General features: G+C 38.9%; 3 protein-coding genes across 4 annotated transcripts in view; 1 reads left to right on the top strand and 2 right to left on the bottom strand.

Moving 5' to 3' along the window:
* Positions 1 to 1,561: 1,561 nt before the first annotated feature.
* LOC135083409 (6-phosphogluconolactonase) lies at positions 1,562 to 3,077 on the bottom strand. The gene is made up of 4 exons (XM_063978150.1): positions 2,877 to 3,077; positions 2,582 to 2,782; positions 2,109 to 2,389; positions 1,562 to 1,826 (listed from the first exon to the last, which is right to left on the bottom strand). Exons 1-4 carry the CDS (start codon positions 2,992 to 2,994, stop codon positions 1,725 to 1,727), a joined length of 702 nt encoding a protein of 233 aa, XP_063834220.1. The 5' UTR covers positions 2,995 to 3,077; the 3' UTR covers positions 1,562 to 1,724.
* Positions 3,078 to 3,247: 170 nt separating this feature from the next.
* On the top strand, positions 3,248 to 6,596 carry LOC135083406 (uncharacterized). 2 transcript variants are annotated; one of them, XM_063978146.1, is made up of 4 exons: positions 3,248 to 3,454; positions 3,915 to 4,037; positions 4,477 to 5,505; positions 5,693 to 6,596. In XM_063978146.1, exons 2-4 carry the CDS (start codon positions 3,921 to 3,923, stop codon positions 5,807 to 5,809), a joined length of 1,263 nt encoding a protein of 420 aa, XP_063834216.1. In that variant the 5' UTR covers positions 3,248 to 3,454; positions 3,915 to 3,920; the 3' UTR covers positions 5,810 to 6,596. The 2 variants fall into 2 exon arrangements, with proteins under 2 accessions (XP_063834216.1, XP_063834215.1); XM_063978145.1 differs by having other exon boundaries at positions 3,249 to 3,645.
* A 218-nt stretch (positions 6,597 to 6,814) lies between these two features.
* Positions 6,815 to 27,035, bottom strand: part of LOC135083176 (hornerin-like) — a 47,063-nt gene continuing 26,842 nt past the window's right edge. Inside the window, exons 13-21 of the mRNA XM_063977911.1 lie at positions 25,891 to 26,075; positions 23,765 to 23,863; positions 21,096 to 21,176; positions 17,706 to 17,838; positions 16,418 to 16,515; positions 14,339 to 14,956; positions 12,273 to 12,308; positions 8,435 to 8,535; positions 6,815 to 7,359 (exon numbers count right to left, since the gene is read on the bottom strand). Of these exons, the coding sequence (XP_063833981.1) occupies positions 8,446 to 8,535; positions 12,273 to 12,308; positions 14,339 to 14,956; positions 16,418 to 16,515; positions 17,706 to 17,838; positions 21,096 to 21,176; positions 23,765 to 23,863; positions 25,891 to 26,075 (1,340 nt within the window). The 3' untranslated portion in view covers positions 6,815 to 7,359; positions 8,435 to 8,445. The remainder of the gene's footprint in view (positions 7,360 to 8,434; positions 8,536 to 12,272; positions 12,309 to 14,338; positions 14,957 to 16,417; positions 16,516 to 17,705; positions 17,839 to 21,095; positions 21,177 to 23,764; positions 23,864 to 25,890; positions 26,076 to 27,035) is intronic.

The raw sequence follows: 27,035 nt of genomic DNA, 5'->3' as shown, positions 1-27,035 counted from the left end.
AACGTGACAATTTTGATTCTCAAAATAAGTTTCGTGCAACCATTTCTCATACTAAGTTCACTTTACGACACGTTAACAAAGCGCTGTTGTAGTTTTCGTATTAAATCTCTTGATGACGATTCGAATACGCAAACGATTCGAACTCGAAAGTTTTTCGTGCTAGCTGACTATCAGATCAACCAGTTTTAGCGTCGGGAGTTAAAAACATTTTTCAAAACTATTGTCCAGCTCTATCATCAAAATTAATAGCTAAGTTCATTTGCATCGTTGGGTAGGCCAACGTATACATACAAGCAACGGAACTCGAAAGGAATAGTAAATTCAACTTTTAAGATTAATTAATTATATAACGAGATTAACCGCAGACAATGGGCCCAAAAAATGGCAATGGAAATTACTGATTTGATGATGGCAAACATTTTTCAGAGTTCGTCATATACCTGTGTAGGTACAGGATGTGCACTAATCTAATTGTGGTCCAATACTTAGTAATAGTACATAGACACATGTATTCAGTTACTGAGTAAGTACATAACTAATGCCCGTATTCACAAACATTACTATGAGGTCTCACAGTGCGCGTGGACGCATAGGGTGACACATGAACCAATCACAGAGCTCTATTCAACGATGTGCGTTCGATTTTCTGTTTCACTTAAGCAAGCATCGTTTGTGAATACGGACGTAAATGTCTTTCAAGTCTCTACAATTATTTTATCTATAAACACTAGGTAAATATAAATATAATAAAAGAGAATAAAGCAACATTGTTAATAAAATGTAGAGATTTTTTACTCTACGCAGAAAGCCTGCATTATTCTGCGACTAAAATTGAATAATTTTCAGTCCAATTATTCTATTTCCAGCACGATTATCAGCTGTTGAACCAAAACACGCAGACATCAGATCCGTATTTTGCATGTATTTGCATGCCGTGGATGGTCAGCGATTACGGCGGTTACGTCACGACTCCGTTTGGCGGTCAACAACCGCAGTCGCGGCCGCCACCTGGCACGCCACTTTCACTTGTGAGAGCGTGCGCGTAGCGACATCTAGTGGGGTGTAGAAATATTAATAAAGCACCATCTAGCGGTGAGTAGCGAAAGCTTGAACGTGATGCGTAGATAGCGACATCTAGTGTGGAGTAGTAATAAGTTTTCATAGTTGCGTTATCAAATTTTTTTTAATAGAGGGCGCTAACAACTTAACCAGAAATAATCAGAGAAAAAATTTTTCCCTCTATCTCAATTTGATTCAAATTTTATTGCCGAATGCAATTTGGTTTTAATAGTAGGTAAATAATGGTACCTAATAATAAACATTTTTTAAAGAAAATATTTATTTATCACAACGATAAAAAAAAACAAAAACAGATCGTTACCAAAATAGGTTTTCAAAAACCCTTACCTAGATTAATAAAAATATATTTTATGCTGGTCCCAAAACAATTAAGGATTTCAAAAATCCTTTTACCAAAAATTCAAGCACCAAAAAGACTATTTCAATGTTTTTAGTAGACCAAAGCAAGCCAAAAAATACACAGCATCAGCAATAGAAAGTCTATCTTTAAAGTTTTTGCTAATTTGCCAGTCATAGTTTATACAGTAAATCACAATAAATCACAATCACTTAAACACAATGATTAGATTAGTTTCACTAGTTTTGCATGGTTCATAGAATGGAATGTAACATTTGAAATGTTCTCAATTTCGTGGTCAATCCATCTATAGATGAGCAGCGGCAGCGTTATCTACGATCCAATAGAGAGCGCCACTTGCAGGCTTCACACGACCGGCTGGGAGATCCTCCTTGTCCTTCAAAATGCGCTGAAACAGTAGTCCTTATGGTAAATTGAGTCACAGAATAATAATGGTTGCATATCTTACAGTAATACACTTCACTGTTATCAAACAGTATCTTCAGCATGATACTAATATATTTTTAAGAAAAAAAAAACATGTACCAGACTGTTTTCTTTTAAATATTAGCCTCAAATGGGGCACATGACAGTGGTGACTGTGAAAAGTAATGTCCAAAGATATTTATTATTATTTACTCTTTCTACTTTTTCAATGGGAACGAAATTGGTGATAGAAGTAAATAATTACCTTCACCATATCTGCTTTCCCAGCTCCACAAATGGCAAATATACAGTTCCTAGCATTATTAACCACAGGATAAGTGAGGGTGACCCTGCTTGGAGGTGGTTTCGGAGAGTCTGTGATTGGTGCCACCTTCAAAGTGGTCTCGTTCAGTAATGGATGTCCAGGGAACAATGAGCATGTATGACCGTCGGGACCCATTCCAAGCAGCAGCAGATCAAACTTAAAATCTTCTCCGTTAAAGGCTACTTTCAACTTTTCTGTGTAATCTTTTGCTGCCTCCTCAGCTGAAAAACCAAGTCAGTAATTTTAAGACTGCAGTAGGTACTAAATTAAAAAACAATTAAAAATGTGCAAACCAAATGATAAAAATATGATTCAAATTCAAACAACTACAAAGACAGAAACATAACATATCAAGTAGGTATACAATCTTTATGTGGGTAGTTCTGTTTTACTAATTTAATGAGTAACATTACCTGATACACCCTGTTTAATCACAACAAACTGGCTCTCTTTGAGTTCTGTTTTAGGGATGAGCTGTCTCTTGTACGTGCCAAATGTTGAGTCTTCACTGTCTTCAGGCACCACTCGCTCGTCACAGAATGCTAGCACCCACTTAGACCAATCAGTGTCTACTGCAGGCAGGCCTTCGCAGAGGTATTTAACCACAGAACCTCCTGGGAATAGGTCATTACAAGTTGTTAAATAAACTATAACACATCAATGTTCGTACTTCAATAAGTTGGAGGTCAAACCCAAACGATAACATACCTGAAAGGCCGACGTAGAATTTACCCCGGTTGTTGATAGCGTCATTTGAGATTTTTTCTACGTATGACGATAATCGCCGAATGATTTCCTGTTCGTCACTCACTTTGATTGTAGTCATTTTCGTTTTTAATGTAAAAACTAAGTTTTACGGTAAAGAAAACTTTGAACGAGTTTTTAGGTTAGAAAAATGACATTTCAATGATAAGTTGATAAGGAATGTCAAGTGTCAAATGATTACAAAAGTAACGGATAGCCTGCAGCTATTTGGCCATTTTGGCCAAAGTATGTATAGCCGAGAATACCAACCTTCAGTGTCATTTGCTCCTACGTCACTTATGTAATGTCATTAGTGTCAAAATTATAACCTAACCACTTTCAGAGAATTTAGGTTCTTCGTAGACAACAAGCAAATAATGGGTTTTTAAATTAGCCGTTTTTGGGTCCTGCGGCCCGCGCTTCAAAAACATAAACACATCCGTTTCCTCTACATACTTGTCCTCAATAAAAATTAAACAGCGCGAGATAAGAGCGACACCGCAAACGCAATTATTCAATCAACAACAAGTTATCCACAATAGGTACTTGTAATTTATAGATCCATTTGAAATAGCCACTATATAGAATATAGCAGTTTTCAAGTGCTTCAAAACAAAGTTCCTGCCACATCAATCATACACATTAGATTGGCTAGCTATAAAATAAGTAGATAATAGTTGAGTAATCATCATTCTAGTCTGCCCACAACACAATAGTTTACTTCACTAACTCTGTAAGTACACAGTTATCTATGCATGTAAGTTAGCCACAATTTCTTTCAGTAGAAACTGAAGTTTAAAATTATTACTTGCATGCTGTAATATTGTGTGATTAATTTTGTAATAACGTCAATTTACTACCATTAATGGCCGGTTGGTAAATATGTAAGTCATTGGGGGAGGCCTATGTTCAACAGTGGGCGTCCTACGGCTGAAAGATGATGATGAATGTTTGAATTAATAAATGCAAGTATTTTTAGCCTTCTACTTTACAATTATACAGCCTACGATGACAAGTGAAGATCAAAGCTCCCTGATCCAAGTGTCTCCAGTGCTTACTCCGGAGACGTTAAGCAAAGCCCTCACAAAGTGGTTTGAAGAACCATGCACATTCACTCACTGGCAGGTAGGACCATAAAGTTTATTAATTTTATCTTGATTAGAATCATTTTTAATAATCAAACTCAGAAAATTTAAATTAATTAAAATTTGCTATTAGCTGTACGTACATACTGATCATTATGGCAATAAGTATTGTGCAAATGATTGATTATTATGTACTGATCGTTCATTTTATTTGATTAGTCAACCTACTAAGGCAAATAATGTTCCTAGATATGCATGCAAAAGTAGAGTGTTCATAGTGCAGAATTGTGATCTTCATTTAAAATGAAATTGATTTCTAGTTTTCCACACCACTTTCAAGTACACACTTACTGTTATCTTTCCATTTGCAGATTTATTAGCTATTAGCTTACGTTTTTAATCAACTTAACATCATGGGTACCTATGAAATTCACTAAGCCCTAAACATGTCCTAATACAAATATTAATATATTTTCCAGTATGTAAGCGACACAGGGAAAGGCGATTCGTACCTCAGCGACTTGATGCGCATTCGGATATACGGCAATAACGAACATGGCGTTTCTAAAAACGTCCAAGTTATCCTAAAAACCATGCCTAGCAGTGTAGCTAGACGACTCACATTCAAGAGCCACGAATTCTTCCAGAACGAAATCAATTTCTACGTCAAAGTCTTGCCTGCATTATTGGAGTTCCAAGCTAAGAAAAAACTCAGCGATCCTTTCGATAGCTACGTGAAACTGTTCTTCGCTCATTGCGACGGCACAAACGACGTCATATGCTTGGAAGATGCATCGCTAGAGAACTTTGGAGGCGCTGTTCGCCAAGAGGGAATAGATCTAGCGCATTGCCAACAAACTTTGAAATCCTTGGCGCAGTTCCACGCTATCTCTTTTGCGATGAAGGACCAAAACCCTGAGGAATTCGAGGACATAAGACATCACATATTCGAGGTGTACTACCACGAGCGTTTGCGAAATTGGTACCGGCGTTTTTGGAAGCGGATATGTGGTATAGCGATCGAAGCGGTAGAGCGGGAATATCCGGATTCTGTTTACGTGGAGAAGATTAAACAGTTCTGTGTGCCAGAACGGTACGATGACATGATAAAGGCGGCTACGCGAAGTGTCACTGGGGTCATATCCCACGGGGATTCTTGGACCAACAACTTCCTGTTTAAATACGAGAACGGGACTCCAGTTGATGCCAAGATCATTGACTTTCAGTTGACACGGTGTGCGACACCAGTGTTGGACATTGCGTTTATGTTTTACGCGTGCACGAGTCAGGATTTGAGGCTGAAACACTATGAAGAACTGCTAAGGTTTTATTATGATGTGCTCTCTAAACAAATCGTGGAGATGGGCAGTGATCCCGAGAAGTTGTATCCGTGGGGTTTATTCAAGGAGGAAATTAAGAAGTATTCGTACTTTGGACTGGCGTTCAGCTTCGAGTCTACGCCGATGATCATACTGACGCCCGAAGATGCCATCGATATGGAAGTTAAGGTAAATGTCATTAAAAACCACGTTTTTACGATTCAATAAACAAAGCTCCACCTTCGGCCTGATCATCACTTTCCATCAGTTGAGATGCAACTATGCAAGCCAAGAGCTCCCCATTTTGTAGAACAAAAAAAAAGACAAACCTGCTTTTCGTCTACTACTGATAATAATAGTTTATCTTTATTTCCAGGGTGTCAGCAAGTTGGACATAGACGACGTGTGGTGCATAGGCCCGATCAAAGACAAGCGAGGCCGGCTGAGGGAGGCTGACAATGTGGTCCACTGTGTGGACAACGGGTATATATGACGGGTTATAGAAATAATAGCAAAACGTACACGAGAATTCCATGTTAGTTAGGGTAATACTCGGAAAAAAATAGGTTATAATAATAGGGTGATTATTTGTGGTAAATTAAGTAAACTATTTTAGCTAATGCAATATAACTCTGAGGCTAAGTTCCACTATCTTACTTTAACTTTGACAAACGTCAAAAATCTGTCGAACTCCATGCAAAAAGCACCGGTTACCGTTATGGTTAGTTACGATCAGTTAGGTGGTGCAACCTATCCTTAGTAAATAATTAAATATACATAATGGTGAAGGGACCACGATGTTTTGCTATGCTACCATAAAGCTAACTACATAACTTCTTCCTTAGTAAATAAGGAAGAGTTAGGCCCGGTTTCCACCAAAGCGGAACAGAAAGTGTGTTGAATAACCAATCAGAGAATCAATTTTCAGATTTAAAATAATAAACCAATCAGATTTCATTATTTACACTTCTCATCTCCGCTTCGCTCCGCCTTGATGGAATCCGGGCCTTATGTATTTTACTATTATGTATTTGTTGTATCTTTCTTTCCGTTATGGAACCCTAGAAATGTATGCGGCGAACTACTTGCCCCGCCTTCTGTACACTATTTTAGTATAATGCAATAAATAAATTAATATACTTTAGGTAAAATAGTATTAATAAGTGATATTAGTTAAATATTTATTTATACTCGATATTGCATATTCAATGTTCAAGTGTGATTTGTATTGTACTTTACATTATTATTAAATTATAATATAAATGTACATTATTATTATTATTTACAGTTCTAATAAAACGTATAAGACCTGAAAAAACAGCCAGAACTAATTTGGCATTTAGAAAACCCAGAAAGTTATCTACGATGATTGAAAATTTAAAAAAACTGTCTTCTGACGTATAAACAAAGCTTATCTATACGGCCAGTGAGTGTAACGAAGTCAATAGACCGAAATGTGAACGCGTAGAAAGGTATTTTGAAAGTAAAACAAAACATAGCAAGTTCCAATACGTGTAATTCCCTCATACTTTCAAATGCCCGCGAGATCATCACAACAGCATTCTTTCACATAAAAAAGAGCTCGACTATTATTACGGTACCGTTTAATACGATTATATTATCAACTATTTGACATTTTAATAATAATAATAATGTAATTACAAAAAGTTTGACAACTAAATACAAAACAATTCGGCGCGCATAGCGTACCAAACGCTTACATACATATACATATTATATATAAAGATAAGATATACATAGCACTACAGTTAATTTTTTAAACAATCGTAACCTACGGCGAGTCTTTCGAGGGCTGGCCTCGAGTGTCCGGCGTCCGGGCGCGTCCGGCCGCGTCGTCCGGCGTCCGAAGGCGTCCGCTCGGCGCCGGTGCACGGTAAATTTAAAGGAATAGTAAAGTAAAGTTATCAACATAGTTTCGTTCCTCTGTTATAATACAGTGGCGTGAGTCGGCGGCGCCGACAATTGACTGCTCTCTTGAGGGGGCGCGAGCGCCATTATCTATGTACATGTGAAGTTTAGTACCTGCGGACAAACAAAAAAATGTATTAATATTTACTTAGGTTACCACCGGGCAATAAAGAACAACGAAGAATATATTAACTAAAATCAACACTAATAGTAACTTGGTGACTACGGGTGGGCCATCATATAAATAGAAGCAGGCCTTTGCTACACTTAAAAAAAACCTCAAAATAAGTCAAATGTGTAAACAATACGCGAGTGATCGGTCGCTCTTATTTATAAGAAGAAGTTGGAATTTCTGTCAAACTGTGGCAAAGGCCTAAGGGGCCGTCTATATATTACGTCATTCTAAATTAGGGGGGGGGGGGGGTTGGTTTGCGAATGACGGTAAATGATAGATAGGGGGGAGGGGGTGTTTCGAAATTGACGTCATTCTTATTTATTTATTTATTGTTCATGTACAATAAGATTATTTCTAAAAAGAAATTTCTTCCAGCACACCTAGTAAGTGAGGCTGCAAATGTGAGAGGCGGCTAAGGCGCGTACAATACTAAAATAACTCATAATAAACATACATAATGCAACATAGATGTACACAAATACAGTATTAACTACAGATAAAATACTCCAACAATAATATTACATAATAATATACACATTGCATGTTTTAATCATATAATACCCTATTTTTCTCAAATCTGCAATGTTTTAATTTTGTTAAATTGGTAATGACGTCAATTTTGGGAGAAGGGGGGGGGGGGTCCATTAAGAAATGACGATAGGATGATTGTAGGGGGGGGGGTCTAACATCTGAAAAAATCGATGACGTAATTTATGGACGGCCCCTAAGAGCGCTTTCACATTAGGGCCAAGGGCGTTAGAAGCGCGACTGCAGCGCGGCAGCGGCGTTTTTATAATGTGGAGGCATGCATCCGCTGTCACATAGTATGAAATTATCGGCAGCGCGTCTGTCGCACGTTTATCGCTCTGCTAATGTCGCCTAAATGTGAAAGCGCTTTAATGGCCTAGTTTCTACTTGTCAAATGGCAGCTACAAAAGTGACATCTACCGAAATAGTTGGCTATTCAAAATAACAAATGGAAAACCCTTTAGATGTATAGTTAGTGTATCCCACCTGTGCGGCGCCTAGTTGGGCGTCCAGTAGGACTGCGAGTAGGTGGGCTTGCTCGACGGCTGCTTGGACGCGGCCGCGCGGCCACCGCCCGCTCCGCTCTCCTGGGGATAAACAATACACTTGGTACACATCGCAAAGGATACACAGAAAGCTGCCCTAGACTTGGCATTAGTCGCGACAGGGTATTGCGATTGCTTGACGAAGCGAATTGAGGCAGAATATGTCGAAATATATTTTGTAATGGCGCAGTTACACTAAGCGGGAAACTGACCGAGAAGAAGTGCGAGCACGCACATCGAAGTAAAGACTCATTTATTTTTGCAAATAGGCTTTTAAAAAGCACTTTTACACGTTCCAGTATTAACCCTATCACTGCTTCGGAACAGTAATTGGGCCAATATTCGCACCGCAAAACTAACTGAAGTGCGTATTTACACTATTTATGTCTCGATCAATTTTGCGCGTGGTGTAACTGCGCCATAACCACATTCATTGAAATAGCTAATATTCTGTTATATGCGATGTGTAATAAAAATCGGATCGCAGCGATTTGGGCGTCAAAACTGTCGCAATTTTTGCTTAGTCTTGGGAAGCTTTTCTGGTTGCGAGAATTAGGCCTGTTGTAGGTTGTAGACCTATAACGAAGCTGAGGGCCATTTAAAGCTCAATGCTCGATTCGAACTCAAGTTTCAATTCAAGCAAACATTGGGATTCAACCAAAGAGCTTGAAGCTTGAATTTGTATCGAGTTTTGAAACATTTAATAATTTCGGGCTGAAGTTAGTTTGCATAGTAGTGCAACCAGCAAGCTACATAATAATTTTATTACTAACAATGTTAGTAATTTAGATCACGTTGCAAACCTTCAAATTATCGCCCAACACAAACTCTCCAATGCGAACCAATTACGAATCAAATATTAGTAAAAAGTTCAATGGACTGTAGATTGTCGCAAGATATAATATAGACAAATATAGCATTAAAATATAAACAAGGTAGACGGACACCTAAGAAAAACTAATCAAAAATAGTACGTAAGCACGGCATTAGACTGATATAATATGAACACTCATACAAATAGACTAAAGCTCATTTCAATTTATGAATGCCTTGTGATGGCGCAAGTACACTATGCGGGAAATTGACAGAGACGTAATAGTGTAAACACCATCTCGGTTACTTTTACCCGTGCGTCGCCCATACTTCGGTGAGCGGGTTCGCACTTCGTCTCGGTTTTTCAGCATAGTGTACTTGCGCCATGACTATACATGGTCAATTTGTAACATCCGAATTACGAAGCTACAGTCACAATAGCACTCCCTTCTAAAGGAAGGTTTTACACTTGCCACATAAATGTACAAATACACCATGGACAGTCGTAAGGTCAGTGTCAAATAGTTTGTAACACACAAAGTAGCCAAAAGTTCGCAACACGTCTTTGTTATAATTAATATAAGGTTGTTATGAACTTTTTGGCCACTTAAGGTGTCAAGAACTATTTGTGACTGTACTATGCACATAGTCATAGACAAGCACATGCACACAAAACATAGCAAAACTCTTTGGGCTAGGTATTTATACAATTTTTTAAACAAATTGTTAAACATTATAGCCAGCCGTTGTTCGCGGCTGGGTTAATTTACGTTTAAACTTTCGGAAATACGGTTTTACGGTAAATATAGATTTTTCGTTTTTAATAACAGCGAAAAAGACATTAATTTGCCAGAAAGTGAAGAGTATTAGATTAGTAGCTAACACTATTCTACTGATTTTTTTTTAAATAAAGGTTTAAGCTTTCTAAATTCGACGGACATACAAAAAGCGAGACAAAAGGATGCTCAATAAATAAAAAAAAAACACATGCAATTGAAAAGGCGGGTAATAACTACATACGGTTAGATACATAGCATAGCATACACGTGCGGTATACAGGGTGTCCCGTAATGTAACGTCAAGCCGGAACTGGGTGTTGAGGCAAGTTGTGCTGGTTATCAGAAAAATATAAAAAAAAATCTATGTGGCATATTTTAAAAATAATAGGCATTTAAAAAAAATCAAAAAATTCTACTCCAGGTGACGGTCCTTTTACTCGTGTTGCCACAAATCTTCACTTTTTCCAATTTTTTTTTTGTTATGTAACCCTGAATAATGCTTCTCTAAATTGTTATAAAAATTACAAAACCAGCTGCTCCAACTTGGATGAAAAAAATACATTATTCCCAAAAAAAATATCAAAATAAAAACTTTGCCTAGTTTAAACTGACTGTACTGAAAAAAAATTGTACTACGCGAGTGTGGCAAGTGACGTCATAATTTGGCGCATTTAGTAAGGATTCCAAAATGGTATAACACTTTGTAAAATCTTGCTGTAATTGTCGACAATTTTTGTTTATTGGAAATAATCCCGTTTTTAACTTTATCTACCTTGGTTAAAAATATTATTCTAATGTGCCCAAAATTCAAGTTTCTGGCTTAAGTGAGGTGGAGAAGCCATTTTAAAAGGTATGAGCAGGACGGAGAGGGCCATCTTACCAAGCAGGGATGTTATAGATATCCGTAACCGTAACCGAAACTATCGGATATCCGAAATAAAAAAATGTCCATAACCGTAACCGAAACTGATTCAAAAGTTACGGATAGTTTCGGATAAAGGCCAAACTGCAAAACTCTATGAAATCTGCAGTATACGTGCCGCAGCTGCAATGCCGCGCTGCCGATTTCATAGTTTTGCAGTTTGCGGTTGCAGTTTGCGGTCTGCGGCCCGTTTTGGAATTGTACCTTAAATCTTAATATTTGTTACCAACTTGTCTGGCATTCGCTGGCACCATCTAATATGCCAGCCTGTTTTACCTTTATTATACATGGTGTCGTCTTAGTTGGTACATAAAGTAGCTATGTGGGTCACGCTCACGCAGCATCTTGCTATTTGTATTATACCTACATTTTTGAAATTCTAATAATTCCGTAACCGAAATTATCCGAGACTTTCGGATAATCTGAAATGATTTCATATCCGTGACCGTAACCGAAACCGGTATAATATTATTCTAATATCCGTAACCGTATCCATAACCGAAACTTCATATCCTTATTATCCCTGTTACCAAGTACAAGTGCAGGCAGAGCAGGTAGTAAAGGCGCGCGCGCACGGGTGACTTTTGTCACAGTATGTCAACTACTAATTACTGTCATGGTGACAAAAGTTTCTGTGACTGACTGTACGGTCGTCAGTCACAGAAACTTGAATTTTGGGCACATTAGAATAATATTTTTTAACCAAGGTAGATAAAGTTAAAAACGGGACTTTTTCCAAAAAAACAAAAATTGTCGACAATTACAGCAAAAATTTACCAAGTGTTATACCATTTTGGAATCCTTACTAAATGCGCCAAATTATGACGTCACTTGCCACACTCGCGTAGTACATTTTTTTTTCAGTACAGTCAGTTTAAACAAGGCAAAATTTTTATTTTGAATTTTTTTTTGGGAATAATGTATTTTTTTCATCCAAGCTGGAGCAGCTGGTTTTGTAATTTTGATAACAATTTTGAGAAGCATTATTCAGGGTTACATAACAAAAAAAAAATTTGGAAAAAGTGAAGATTTGTGGCAACACGAGCAAAAGGACCGTCACCTGGAGTAGAATTTTTTGATTTTTTTTAAATGCCTATTATTTTTAAAATATGCCACATAGATTTTTTTTTATATTTTTCTGATAACCAGCACAACTTGCCTCAACACCCAGTTCCGGCTTGACGTTACATTACGGGACACCCTGTATATACGTCATATAAATATATACGGTGCGATAAACATATACGATGTACATATTAACTTACCCGCCTATTATGACTACTGTTCACCCTGGCATCCATCTACAAACGAAAGCATACTCTAAGAATGTAATATTAAAGTAAAAAATACAAACTAGACGCATGCCGTTCAAACTCTTCACTATTCGCATGCGTCGGTGGAGTCAAGGCGTACTTATATACAAATTATATTAAGTGTATGAAATTTTTGTGAAACTTTAATCTTTCAAAAAATAAAATCTTTCATGAAATGTTTAGAAACTATTTGGGATACTGCTGCAATGTTTTTAGGCTTAGAACGTGTGCAATGCAGCGAATTTATTGATGTATGAAAGAGATGCTTAATTAAGTAATAAATAACTAAATCTATATTAACTTATTATTACTGGGTTTGTTTTGTATTTAATTTTGTCATGTGTATCACTATTCGCTTTTGGCCCACCTGCACTGTTTTATCAATTGTTTAAAAAGCTTTTTTTTTAAGTAAAAATAAATTCAACCCAAATTATTATTCATAGCTATTGACCAATTTTGGCACAACTGATAAACTTTTATCACTATGTTTGTTTATACCTGTTGTCCTTAGTACAAACATTTCTTACTTTGGGTATACTCGCAAAGTATATACTTCTTACAATGTAGTTGTGCAAGTGGGCCCTATACGTTTAACGGGTTAACGTGTGTGTCTGTGAGTGTAAATGAGCGTAAAACGTTGGACAATGACGGATGGACCGGGTCTGATGTGACCTTTAGGCAGTCGGGCTGTTAGACTCCCCGCAGACCATAAACATTTTTTATGCATAACAAGGCAGGTATTTGAGCGCAATCGCACCTGGTGTTAAGTGAGATGTAGTCTAGGATGGTGCATATTTCTTTTGTCGGCCGATAGTTGGGCCCGATTCTAATTTGTATGGAGAATCGGCTGATACCAATATGTGCACTTTCTTACTTATCGAGTTATTCGTCATCTCGCACCTCTAAAGATGCGAGTTGGCACCTTCTGTTTTTTATGTCATCAACTCGCACCTTTTTGAAATCTGACGTGTTTATCATACTGATTAAGCCTAGCCGCAGACTACAGACTTTTTGTCGGGCTGTTAATCAGTATGGATAAGTAGGCTTAATCAGTATGAACTTGTATGGAAGTGCTCACATTACACCAGTGTTTTTCAACCTTTTTCATGACACAACCCCCCTAGTATGAAAAAAATGTTTGGCGACCCCCCGACCGTTCGCTTTTTTTTCACGCATTTTATAATGTTACAAAAATGTTTGTAGGGATCGAATACGGATACAGATTTCGGATAAATCTGTCTTTATAAGTAGTAATGATTTTTTACTGAGGTAGTTTTTACGACCTCTCGCGACCCACAGGTTAAAAAACACTGCATTACACCATTTGTATGGGTATCGGCCGATTCTTCCATACAAATTGGAAGCCGACCCTCTTAAAGTCCGTGGTCTGCGGGGTGTCTTACAGTCTGCTACTGCCAACATAGTGTACGTGTGGTGTATATACAGGGTGGAATTTTGTAATGCCACCTGGAGGGAAAGTACTCTTAATACTGTAGATAGAAAATTTTACTCAAAGAAAACATTCCTTTATTTTTGAAAAGAAAGTGAACTGCATTCAAAGATTTTCGAAAATTCACTACCATACCATACAATTTTCGGTATATTAATTAAAATAATTTAAGATTTCATGGTTTTATTTCATTTGATTTATCAAGTTTGTTAGAGAGATTTCATCCTTATACTTAATCTTAACGATCGATGTAATAAAAATACAGGGTGTAATTTTTAACAGATTTTAGTCGGTTCAATTCCCGGGCGTGGCAAGCAAATTTTTGGAAATCTTTGAATGCAGTTCTATTTCTTTTCAAAAATAAAGGAATATTTTCTTTGCGAAAAATGTTCTATCTACAATATTAAGAGTACTTTCCCTCCAGGTGGCATTACAAAATTCCACCCTGTATATTGTCGAGGGTAGACGAGCTCATCTGGTGCGGATGGTGCGGCGGCGCCGGGATGTAGAGGTGCGAGCCGCTGTGGAGCGTGTGGTGTGTACATGTTGTGGAGGGTGGTGCGCTCACCTGGTGCTGCGAGTGCGCGTTGTGGTGGTGGTGGTGCGGATGGTGCGGCGGCGCCGGGATGTAGAGGTGCGAGCCGCTGTGGAGCGTGTGGTGTGTACATGTTGTGGAGGGTGGTGCGCTCACCTGGTGCTGCGAGTGCGCGTTGTGGTGGTGGTGGTGCGGATGGTGCGGCGGCGCCGGGATGTAGAGGTGCGAGCCGCTGTGGAGCGTGTGGTGTGTACATGTTGTGGAGGGTGGTGCGCTCACCTGGTGCTGCGAGTGCGCGTTGTGGTGGTGGTGGTGCGGATGGTGCGGCGGCGCCGGGATGTAGAGGTGCGAGCCGCTGTGGAGCGTGTGGTGTGTACATGTTGTGGAGGGTGGTGCGCTCACCTGGTGCTGCGAGTGCGCGTTGTGGTGGTGGTGGTGCGGATGGTGCGGCGGCGCCGGGATGTAGAGGTGCGAGCCGCTGTGGAGCGTGTGGTGTGTACATGTTGTGGAGGGTGGTGCGCTCACCTGGTGCTGCGAGTGCGCGTTGTGGTGGTGGTGGTGCGGATGGTGCGGCGGCGCCGGGATGTAGAGGTGCGAGCCGGCGCCGAATGGCGGCGGAGTGCCGCTGTGGAACGCCGCCTTGTCGTAGCTCTGAAACACCCGCACCCGTACAGCCTAGGACTACCAGCGCAAGGAATGCATCACACAATACATGGCTATGCTCATTCCTATTGTTTTTTAAGTCATTATTATTATTAATTTATTATTCCAAATCGCAATTTCTGTCGTCTACACGGTGGTGAACCAGGCAGGAGCGTAGATACTGCCGTATCAATGATGGAATGATCATTTATTCAGAGGAGTCAACTGCATAGGGAACCTAAGCTCTTTATGAAGCTTACCAAAGCTCCACGATCGAGGCTCTTTATGCTCAAAAATTAATATTTCATTTTGCGCCACATTTAAATCGTAATGGATTTACATGCTTAATGGTGTAAGATTTAAGATTTATGCGACATCTCTGATTATTTTCAAAAGTATGTCATCAGCATCATTTATTCAAAGTTTCTGTTTTCATTGACACACGGTAAATAAACAAATCGACTACATTGAACACCTAATGAAGAAGAAAATAAACACATACGACATTTAAAATTATTCAAATAAATATTTATAAATAATCTTGACTCGCTTTTATAAAAGCTTCAAAACTACCACTCAAATTCTCAAACATGGCATACACATTCTCTTCAGCATGTCAACCCATCACCATCAAACATGGCCAAAACAAAATGCAAATCAATTTCAAACACACGTCTGCTAAATGTCTATCGAAAGCCTTCATAAAATCATAATACATAAAGTACCTATGTATATTTAAAATATGCCTACTACATTGCTGAAAATATGTTTTATTCAAACGTAGGAGCAATTTATAGAGATCAATGGGATTAATTGAGACAATTAATTTTGTTTTAACAAACGAGTTATGTAAGTATTCTTATGACTACATGATTTATCTGTCCTAAACTGAGATATTTTTCATTAGGTCATTGATTGATCAATAACTTATTTACATAATCATAGGTTAGATATTTAGTAGCTTTGACATCAATATTTAAAATTGGTCAAAAGCTATAGCTTGTTTTTTGCTTCACAAAATGTATGGATGGCGATTTTCTGACAGTTCATAAAAAGCATGGCAATAGGGTTTTGTCTCTCTCTCTATCTATGATGTTCTTAGAAGGACCAATATCTTTCGTCTATTTGCTTTTTGTAAATTAGAAATTGATTTCAAAGCTACCAAAAATCTAAAATTTTCGTTAATTTTGTCAAGTTCAAGTCAAGTTGTTCAAGAAATATTTTCAATGTAGTTTTTTGACACTAAAGTCCGGTCGCCGAGCAAATAGAATACCGTCCAATGACGAATAACGCGACTGTGCGACGGGCGGCCGCAGTGAGTGTGCGAGCACGACATCAATATAATTACGCGCGAGCGATAAGGATGTGTAGCTTGGGGTCATTGGACTAAATTCTATGTACTCAACGACCGGAGTTTACATGGATTCAGTATGGTATCTTGTCAGGGGAGTATAGTGGTTGTGTACTCACGTTGACCTTGTTGAGCGCGACGTGCGTCTTGTACATGGCGTTGGTAAGCTCGGCCGCGCCGCCGCCCGCCTTGCTGCCGCCGCCCGAGTACGGGCCGCCTGCGGAGACAACACATTTAGTGGACTAGGCTAACCTTATTCCGGTGTCCAAAAACAAACAATAGTTTTAAATAAATAAAGCCACAATGATTCATCCGACCAATTTTGGCCTAATTACCGAATTCGACTCGTAACTACCGAGCCGAACGGTGAAGGGGTCGAGTCGTCATCCGAGGAACGCGAGTTCGAAATCCGCTCGATTATTGTGGTGAGCCCACTTGTGACACAAGCATATTAACTTAGTACGAGGAGCTAACGGGACTAATGCCTGTTTTCACCATCAATTCCTAATTTTTAAGTGACCCATATGGTAACAACGGGTTACTTAAGAATTAGGGATTGGTGGTGAAAACGGGCATAAGTGTGTTGTGTACTTGTGCAATGCAAATTACTAAATTATTTCTAAAAAAAATATAATTTGATTGCTTCAGTCCGACGTACTATCGAATGTGGAATAAAAAGTATGGGTCTGTTCCCGTCGGTCCGTCTAAATGTTACAAGTGTTAAATAAATTATACTGTCACTGGCTTATCAATCTCTTCAGACGGACAAAGAAAACAGATGGGTCTGTCTAAATTCTATTCCCATGGCAGTCCAATTTTGAGAGAGAAAAAGAGCTCTATGTGGGATCAAGCCCAGAGTATTATTTATCTACAATACCACAGAATAATAATATGTACTACGTACAGAAGTTTTACTTCGCGAATGTATTTAAAAAAATGTATGCTCAATGTCATTAACAATATGGTGTAATTTAGCCTGTCTCAAGAGTCAAGCACCATTTTGTTGACAAACGTCAGTGATCGGCACTGCGCCGAAGCTATAGGGCTGACTTCGGTAAAATCAATGATGTGACGTGAGGTGCCAAACTGCGGAAAATGGCGGAGGAAATACATGATTTAGCATGAATTATCATGAATAATATTAACTACTTATTACCTCTCAGTGTCTTGAGGCAACTTAAAAAAGTACATTCTGTGTTTTTATTATTATTTAGGCAGTAAAATGCTGCACAGTATTTAGTACACCATTTTCTTTATTTTCTTCCATCATACACAAGAATACGCGTGCGTGAGTCAATGTTCGCTCGTATGTGAGGCCTTGTCGAATAGTATCCTGTAGGTGGGCCATCGTGCGTGTTTTGTTTTCGATGTAAACTCGCGGAGATTAACAGGCCTGATAATACTAACCAGGTTTGTACGAGTCCTGCGCGTCGTAGGGCGGCTGCTGCTGCGTGTAGGTGGACACTTTCCCGGCTGCTCCGCCCACGCCGCCTACGCCCGTCACGCCGCCCACGCCTGTAACGCTCGAGCCGCCGCCGTACTGGAATACAACAAAATACAAATACAGGTTAAGATGCGAGAAGATAATGTACTCTTTCTCAGAGATAAAATAAACGCATGTGTTGCTCTGTTAACCCTATACTTGGCAAAGACGGTTTTGGTTAATATTTGTGATTTACACTATAAATATTGGATTTAGGACGAGTAAAAATCATGTAAAAAATAAGAAAAAAAATCTTAGGTATGTACTTTTGGAAATATAGTATGTATCTTTAAGTGCACATTGCCAGCTTTGTAGTAAATTAAAACATGGTTTATTTGTTAGTAAAAAATAGTTATTTAAATGAAAATTACTACAAAACCTTAAGCTATTCCTTATTTGAGAAATAAAAAATAAGTATATTTTACAAAAAACTGAAAACAAAGTAAAAATCCCACTTTAAAGTCTGTAACGCCTTGCAAGTATAGCTGCATTTGGATGTATGAGAACCACTCCATCAGCGTCGTTGGAGTACCTCCTGAACCTCACACCCCTCTTACCATCCAGTAGAAGCAAATGTAGATAGGACACATAGGAATCCTGCAAGACCATTAAAAAAATACGAGGGATATTGACGCCAACTGGTACCGAACTGTGTTCACGTCTTCGATTGAAGATAATTTGATACCCAACTTACAGCGGAAACGCAAGATAGCGGAAATGGATCTCTAGAACTCTCTGGGAAACTATGCAGCAGTCGAACTGGCTGAAATTCTTCAATCACCAGCTTTATAACCAGAAGCATGCAGCAGCCTGAATAAGCAGCTCGCTTTTTGGGGGTGATCTGGGTTGTTTGGAGTAGGAAGATAACCACCCAAGAGAATCAGGAGGCTAAGTGCGACTTCTAATTCATCATCTGAAGTGTCACCGCCACTGACTTTCGACCTGGTTCCAGATTTTGGAACCAGAACCAGCATTTTGCGCGCCTGATTTTGTTGCTGCAGCACAAAGTTGTCCAAAAAACATCATTTTTTATTACTTGAATTAAAACTCACATCGGCTTATAATTTACAGCTTTAAATATTACTAACTAATAACATGATCCCTTTTCATGCAGTAAAATCTATGACAAAAATCATAAAATAAATTCAATGAGAACCTGGCAATGTGTCTTTAAAGATACATTCAAAATTGAATGTAAATTATTACGTATCTGACAGTGTGCATTTAGAGATACATTCAGACAATCCGTATAGTACAAGAATAATTATACAAGTTTTGGGATGAAAAAACAGCATTATCATCAAGAAACCTTTATTTACTATCCATATTACTACAGATAATCACCAATATTCTTTAAAAAAAACACCGAAAACAATTAAAATTATTAGCCGGTGCGTAGGCGCCTGTCAACGGTCTGACATTTTGAATATTACTGTTAAATCTGTGCAGCCTGTAGCGATTCTATACTGTGTAATACAATCTGTAGTATTTGGGCTAACGTTATATTAAAAAAACATTTAAAAATAGTTTTTGGTTTCTCCCCCATATTTTTGTTTTGGTCAACGTATCTCTAAATGCACAATGCCAAGAAAAGGGTTAAATAAAAGTTTTATTCAAGATTAATACATTTCTCATTGAAATAAACTAAATTCCTCATTCATTGGCTATAACACAAACCTGTTAAATAAAAGAAACGACATTTAAAGTTTATTATTATCTCTTAAAATATCTTCATATTTTCCACAATGACTTTTCACTATGACATTCATTAATCATTTGATAAACGTCAAAGTCAAATAGACAAACCATAGACCTTAAAGTAAAAAGTATTTACTTTACATGAAGAATAATGGTCACCTGCATTAACCTTTAGATTGCCAACAGCGCTCACATATTAGTAAATGCCCTTTAATTAGAGCAGCCTTCCCCAAAGTGGTCGGTATCGCCCCCTTGTCCCACAAGTGCAGACAGACAGAAGTGTGCAGACCTAAAGAGGGGCGGTAAGCGCTCCAGAAAAAATCGTGGCTTACTTGTGTAGAGGCTTGGAGGCTTGGAAGGCGATTTGTAATTTCAACTATTATAGTGGTTTTTAAGTATAGCCTGACCAGGAACATAAAAACCCTCGCCATGTTGCGGAAATCTAATGGTACTAATTTCTTTTAATGGCAACAATAACTAAAAACTTCATTGACATGTCACCTTGCATGTCAGTCTATTGCTGTCAAAGTGTAAACAAACTTTATTTTAAATGTGCGCAATTGATTTTGTGAATGAAATTGCTAAAATCTTTTTATAGTCGTGAAAGAAAAGTGGTTCACAATGTGTTAAAGTATTTGTCGAAGAGAAATACCAAGGGTTCGGACAATATTTTCATTGAATAATGTTTTCAACAAAGGTTGTCAAATTGACTGACATGTTTATCGTGTAGTACAGTCCACTATGAAAATTAGCTGTGGTTTGTTTCAACTACCTATTTTAAAGTTTTTTGTCACTTTCTAAGTGTTGAATTTTATGGAATTGGGAAAGAAGTACCGAGTTTGAAGCGTTCATGAGCAGACATTGCAGTTGAATATTCAAGTTCTGAATTTGATTATTGATGAATAATAAAATAAATCCTACTAGCTCGATTGATGGTTTCATTTAATTTATTTAAACCAGGTTACCTATAATAATATGTTTTCGTTAATTTATGAAAATATTAAATTAGCCCGTAATCCTGAATCCTGATACATAAAGTTAGCCTATTAATTTAACACAGGTACGACTGTACTCAGTGTTGCACTATCAAATGCAATTGATGCGCCTCTATGCCAGGGTTTTTATGTTCCTGGTCAGGCTATAAGTGAAAAACGGGGGCGCTAAAAATAATTTATTCTCAAAGTGGGCTGTAGACAAAATAAGTTTGAGAACCCCTCAATTAGATCAATGATACCCAAAGTCGTTTCTATCGACTTCTGGAAGTTTATTATGATCTAGCGCAGTGAAAAAAATTTGGGTATTTGTGTGGGATGGGGAAGTATGGACCTTAGAGGAGTGTTAGAGGCTGATATTACAGTGACGGATATAAGAGAAAGTCTACATCGATCCCCAGTCTTGATCACCGAGAGAATTGTGAAACTCGATAGCAAGTCCTTGGAAAACAAATGGGAAGCCATCGAGGGAGGACAGAGGTCAAAAATTTCAAAACCACAATATGAATTGTATAGTCTCAGATTTGAAGTTGCCTAGCACGTTTGATCTCAAAATTTGTACATATTTACTTAAGTTTGAATAACATTAACAAACAAGTATGATCGCTATAAACTGTAACTCACCGTGGGGTAGACTCCATACTGGTACGTGGTGGGTGGAGGCTGGTAGAAGTAAGCGTAGCCGGGCGGTAACGCGGCAGGAACCTGTAAAGGGACAATCGAACAATTTAGAAGAAATTAAAATGTGCATTAAAGTACATACACTTTTGTACTTTCGAAAATCGCATTTGCATCCTGTCAGCGTCACTGTCCACGGCGGTGTAGAGAGAAAGAAACGTTTATTACAGTATACAGGGTGTCCCAAAAACAATGGATAACCCTGTAACCATCGATAGGCCTCGCCATGGTCTCCCTAACGTCCAATTTTGACCCCAGTAAAAATATCACCGTTTTCAAGATTTTTAAGTTTTTGTGCATTTTTAGAAAATTGCCACCTGCGATTACTTTTTCTCATGCCATTTCTACAAATGAGGATACTTTTCAATCTATTTTTTTTCCTTATCACAAGGGATAGTTGGGCTATCAAAAGAAAAGATTAAAGTTTAACAAACTAGTTTAAAAGTATGAAAATATTAAGAAATTGCAGAGAAGAAGGAAAAATTATTTCATTGTCTTGCACTTTTGATCAGCCGTCGTGTAAAAAAAATGTAGGAAGACCATCGTGCCCATTACCTTAAAAACTTCCTTGGTTAATTGAGATTCTAAAAAGGTATCACAAGCCTATGTATTCTGTATTATTTTTATCTTATGGCTACTTGAATAGCAACTAGTATGAAAACTGCAAAAATGAGTTTTTCTCGTAATAGTTAAACTAAGACTGCATAGTGGCATTAAATACAAATGGATAATTTTTAGCGTAGGAATTTTAATAAAGCAACATTTTAACATCATCATCATCATAATTTCAGCCATAGGACGTCCACTGCTGAACATAGGCCTGTACCCCAATGATTTTCATAATGACCGCTTGGTAGCGGCCTGCATCCAGCACCTTCCTGCTTACCTTTATGAGGTCGTCGGTCCACTTTGTAGGTGGACGTCCTACGATGCGCTTTCCGGTACGTAGCCTCCACTTTAACCCTGCTGCCTCAGTTCTGCAACCTACTGTGCCCTGCCCATTGCCACTTCAGCTTGCTGATCCGTCGAGCTATGTCAGCGACTTTAGTTCGTTTACGGATCTCCTAAATTCTGATACGGTTTCGTGAAGAAACCCGAGCATAGCCCCTTCCATAGCACGCTGTCCAAAAAATCCACGTTTCCGAGCCGTGTATTATCACGGGTATCTGTCTATAGGCACATTTATAAGGTTTAAAACAAAAATTAAGTAATCACAAAAACGCAGAACGGACGGCCAATGGGGCAACAGGGTTCAAGTGGAGGCTACGTACCGGAAAGCGCATCGTAGGACGTCTACCTACAAAGTGGACCGACGACCTCATAAAGGTAAGCAGGAAGGTGCTGGATGCAGGCCGCTACCAAGCGGTCATTATGAAATTCATTGGGGTACAGGCCTATGTTCAGCAGTGGACGTCCTATGGCTGAAATGATGATGATGATGATGATAAAATATTGCTTTATTAAAATTCCTACTCTAAAAATTATCCATTTGTATTTAATGCCACTATGCAGTCCTAGTTTAACTATTACGAGAAAAACTCATTTTTGCAGTTTTCATACTAGTTGCTATTCAAGTAGCCATAAGATAAAAATAATACAGAATACATAGGCTTGTGATACCTTTTTAGAATCTCAATTAACCAAGGAAGTTTTTAAGGTAATGGGCACGATGGTCTTCCTACATTTTTTTTACACGACGGCTGATCAAAAGTGCAAGACAATGAATTAATTTTTCCTTCTTCTCTGCAATTTCTTAAAATTTTCATACTTTTAAACTAGTTTGTTGAACTTTCATCTTTTCTTTTGATAGCCCAACTATCCCTTGTGATAAGGAAAAAAACTAGATTGAAAAGTATCCTCATTTGTAGAAATGGCATGAGAAAAAGTAATCGCAGGTGGCAATTTTCTAAAAATGCACAAAAACTTAAAAATCTTGAAAACGGTGATATTTTTACTGGGGTCAAATTTGGACATTAGGGAGACCATGGCGAGGCCTATCGATGGTTACAGGGTTATCCATTGTTTTTGGGACACCCTGTATGATTCATACAGTACATCATTATACGATTGGTGTACGCCTGCATACAATGTCGCGTAAATGACACCGCTGCTCCGTCGACAGAGTTAAATCGTTTTGTATGTTGCAAGCAGACGTACAAAGTCGCGTCACTACAACGTGGAAAGTTATTCTCACATCGGCCTGCCTGTGTCTTATTATTTGACATTGTTTAAACTCGGTAAAATAGGCTAGTTTCCTAAAAAAATTTTTTTAGTCCGTCATGTTTAATATCAAAAAATATTGGACACATATATTTATATTTGTCAATCTAACAAATAATTACACAGTTATGGTGCGTTGAAGTTCCGCACGACGTCACAACGTGCGGCACTTTTATGCAAGCATTGACGTCACGGGCCTCTTCTTATGAACTTTGGCGCGCTTTATATCTTTAAATTTTCATTAGTTTGAAAAAGTGAAAAATACGTGTAGAGTATTTTTTGATAAGTTAACAGACGGACTAATTAAAACTCTTGCTTTTTGACCCAGGAAACATCCCTATTATTAATAACACGTCCGTGTTCATTCCCTATACGTTGTGTGGTGTAATATTTACCTGTTGCGGTGAGGCAGCGTCTGTGCGTCCGAATCGTTCTCCTGCGCCCAAGCCGAATGTGCCCTCGCGACTGCCGTAGCCAACCTCATAGTAACCTCCCTGGGAACCAATCACATTCAAAAATTACTTTACTTGAACCCTCAAACGTTACACAAGTTTTTTGTAATTGGGCTCTTAAAAGGTCATCTTAAAGGATGATGGGCACAAATGTATGGAAAGTGGTACCCGCTCCAATAGCCATAACCAATATATATTTTAAAAGGCCTTTAGATGTAGGAAAATGTCTGCTATGGGGCCAGTTCTAATTCACGTTTTGAAAGCAGTAATTCCACTAAGTATTATAATGAAAGTATAACACAATCATCCATGTATACGAGTATGTATTATGACTACAATCTATTAATATAACTAAAAGAAGCATTGAAAAGGAAAGGATTATACCTACGATGAACTACCCAAGCTATTAGCCCTTTATTCGCTTTCATCATCATCATCATGATCATTTTAGCCATAGGACGTCCAGTTGAACATAGGCCTCCCCCAATGATTTCCACAATGGCCGGTTGGTGGCGGCCTGCATCCAGCGCCTTCCCGCTACCATTATGAGGTCGTCGGTCCATCTTGTGGGTGGACTTATTGGGTCTTGTGGGTTTATTCGCTTTAGCAACCCATAATAAAACCCTTAAGAAGTAATAAAACTTTAACCCCTTTATTAATAACAGTTACACTCTAGTTGAACTCTGGCTTAAATTGTCATTTGGTATGGAAATGTCATTTTAATCCAAGGCTCTTCCTAGGTGTAACTTTTTATTAATAAGGGGGTAGTACTTTTTTAAATAAAAATATTTATTTCACAATTATCCCCATCAATAATTATAGAGTTAAGGAAGGATGCTGGAGCAGTAAACCCTTCCTGCCTCGCATAACCTAAGTACCATACGATGGACACGTATGATACTTCTTCTTCTTCTTCCTCGGTCCCTCACTGATGAGGATCGCGACCATAGATAGTGTTCCTCCACAGACTGCGGTCATAAGCTGTGTGGACCGCACGATGCAAACTCCCGCCCACCGTCTTCCTCACCGCGTCCGACCATCTCGTCGGTGCCCTGCCTCGAGCGCGTCCCCCTTCATACTGTATGATACTTAGGTTACACAAAAAGTATCTTTATCTTCGAACGCAACCAGATCTGAGGCTGGTGGCCATAGTAAATGTTTTTCGTCTTGGTAAGACCTTTCAAATGAGACTACAAACATAACTATTGGAGCCGGGTACCATTCTGCAAAAAAGTATGTATATCTTCGTACACAACCAGATCTGAGGCTGGTGGTCATAGTAAAAGTTGTTCATCTTGGTAAGACCTTTCAAACGATACTAGACACATATCTATTGGAGCCGGGTACCATTTTGCCCATTGTCCTTTTACAATACAAATAAACTTTACCAAAAATTGCATCATCATCAATTTAACCCAGGAAGTCCACTGCAGAATATGGACCAATCTAGAAATCACTGGGGGAGACCCAGTGATTTCCAGATTGGCCGGTTAATACCGGCTTGCATGCAGCACCTTCCTGCTATTTTTTAGCTAAACACCGGTATAGGTAGGCGTCGCACGCTAGGCTTGTCTCTTGTGGTCTCCAGAATCTTGCTGCCTTATCGGCTGTTAATTTTGCGAGCGATGTCTTTCCCATTGCCACTTCACCGACGACCTATAACAGTAGCAGGAAGGCGCTGGATGCAGGCCGCTACCGACCGGGCGATGTGGAAATAATTGGGGGAGGCCTACGTTCAGCAGTGGACGTCCTGTGGCTGACACGATGATCATGGACTCACCATATGGTGCGGGAGCGTGCTAGTGCTCCTCAGCTGCTCGACATACTATTGGCCATAACTTCCTCATTTCCGGTCATGTCGTCTCGTTCGAGAGAAAAAACGGAAGGTAGCTGGAAGCGTGCTCCCGTGGCTCCGCTCACTCCGTACAACGCCGCATTATACAGGATGTCCCAAAAAGTAGTGTCAAACTGAAGCTCAGAGGCTGAAGCCTAGTGATGCTTTACCTCTGGGCTTCGGCTTGACACTATTTTTAGGACACCCTATATAGCTCAGCAACTCCTCCACTCACCATATGGTGTGGTAACGTGCTAGTACTCCGCATGAGCTGCTCGTCGTAGGCAGCGTAGGCGCCCGTGGCCCCGCCCACTCCGCCGACCCCGCCCACGCCGCTGACTCCGCCCACGCCGCCGACTCCGCCCACTCCGGCCGCGCCGTATAGCGCTGCTGCCGCGTAGCCCGCGCCTGCGATGTTCGCTGGGGAGATAGAGATGGATTTCATTAATAAACATTCAAAGAAAAGAACAGAGGTTCTAATTTTGGAAATAGATTATTTATTGTCTACTGTGCCGGTATGCACAATACTTAATCTCTTCATATCTTATCTTGATCACGTTCAGTGTCAGCACATTTATCACGTATAGTGCTGATGCTGTGACGTCATTTACCTTTAATCTATATCGTATAAATAGTCACGCAGTTCGCATTAATAAACAGACATATAGCAGAGACTAACTACAACCTGTGTCTCATTCATACGGTCCCCCAACATGGCACAAATTGGTGAACCCGAAGAAGATGATGATCCCGCTGCGTCTTTCCATTCTATACATAGCCAGAACGCAAGGGTGTGAAACTAATCGAGTATAGTTTGGATATGACTTTTTTTACTAAGCTCCTCCAAACTATACACGACCAGTACGCATACGCTGCGTACTGCTCGCGTATACTTTGTAGTGACTTAGGTCAATTATCTTCCTCCAAAATATACATCGTCAGTACGCATACGGACTAATCATGTATGTATTGTAATAAGTTCGCGATTACAATGTATACGCGAGTAGTTGCATGCTCGTCATTTTGACTTATTTACCTCTCTTTCTATTACATATTAATTCATAACTGAGTTTTTTGGTGTTTGTATTCTGCCATAGAAAATATTTGTTTCGGGGCTGATATTTTATCAATTCTCCAATAACTCTTAAATTAAGAATTATGTATGTCAAAATAATTTTGTTCTTGAGATAAAAGCTTATAAATAAAAATAAATATCCCTGGACATTTTACACTGCGCTTCTAGTCCCAAACTAAGCAAAGCTTGTACTATGGGTACTAGATAACGGATATAAACATACTTAAATACTTTTTTTTGAAAATACATACTTATTATACATAGAAGACACCCAGTCCAATACAAACAAATATGTTCATGCACAC

The sequence above is a fragment of the Ostrinia nubilalis genome, chromosome 23, assembly GCF_963855985.1.
Source record: "Ostrinia nubilalis chromosome 23, ilOstNubi1.1, whole genome shotgun sequence".
Classification (NCBI taxonomy): domain Eukaryota; kingdom Metazoa; phylum Arthropoda; class Insecta; order Lepidoptera; family Crambidae; genus Ostrinia; species Ostrinia nubilalis.
Note: the sequence above shows the minus strand (reverse complement) of the source record. Positions and strands in the feature narration are given on the sequence as shown.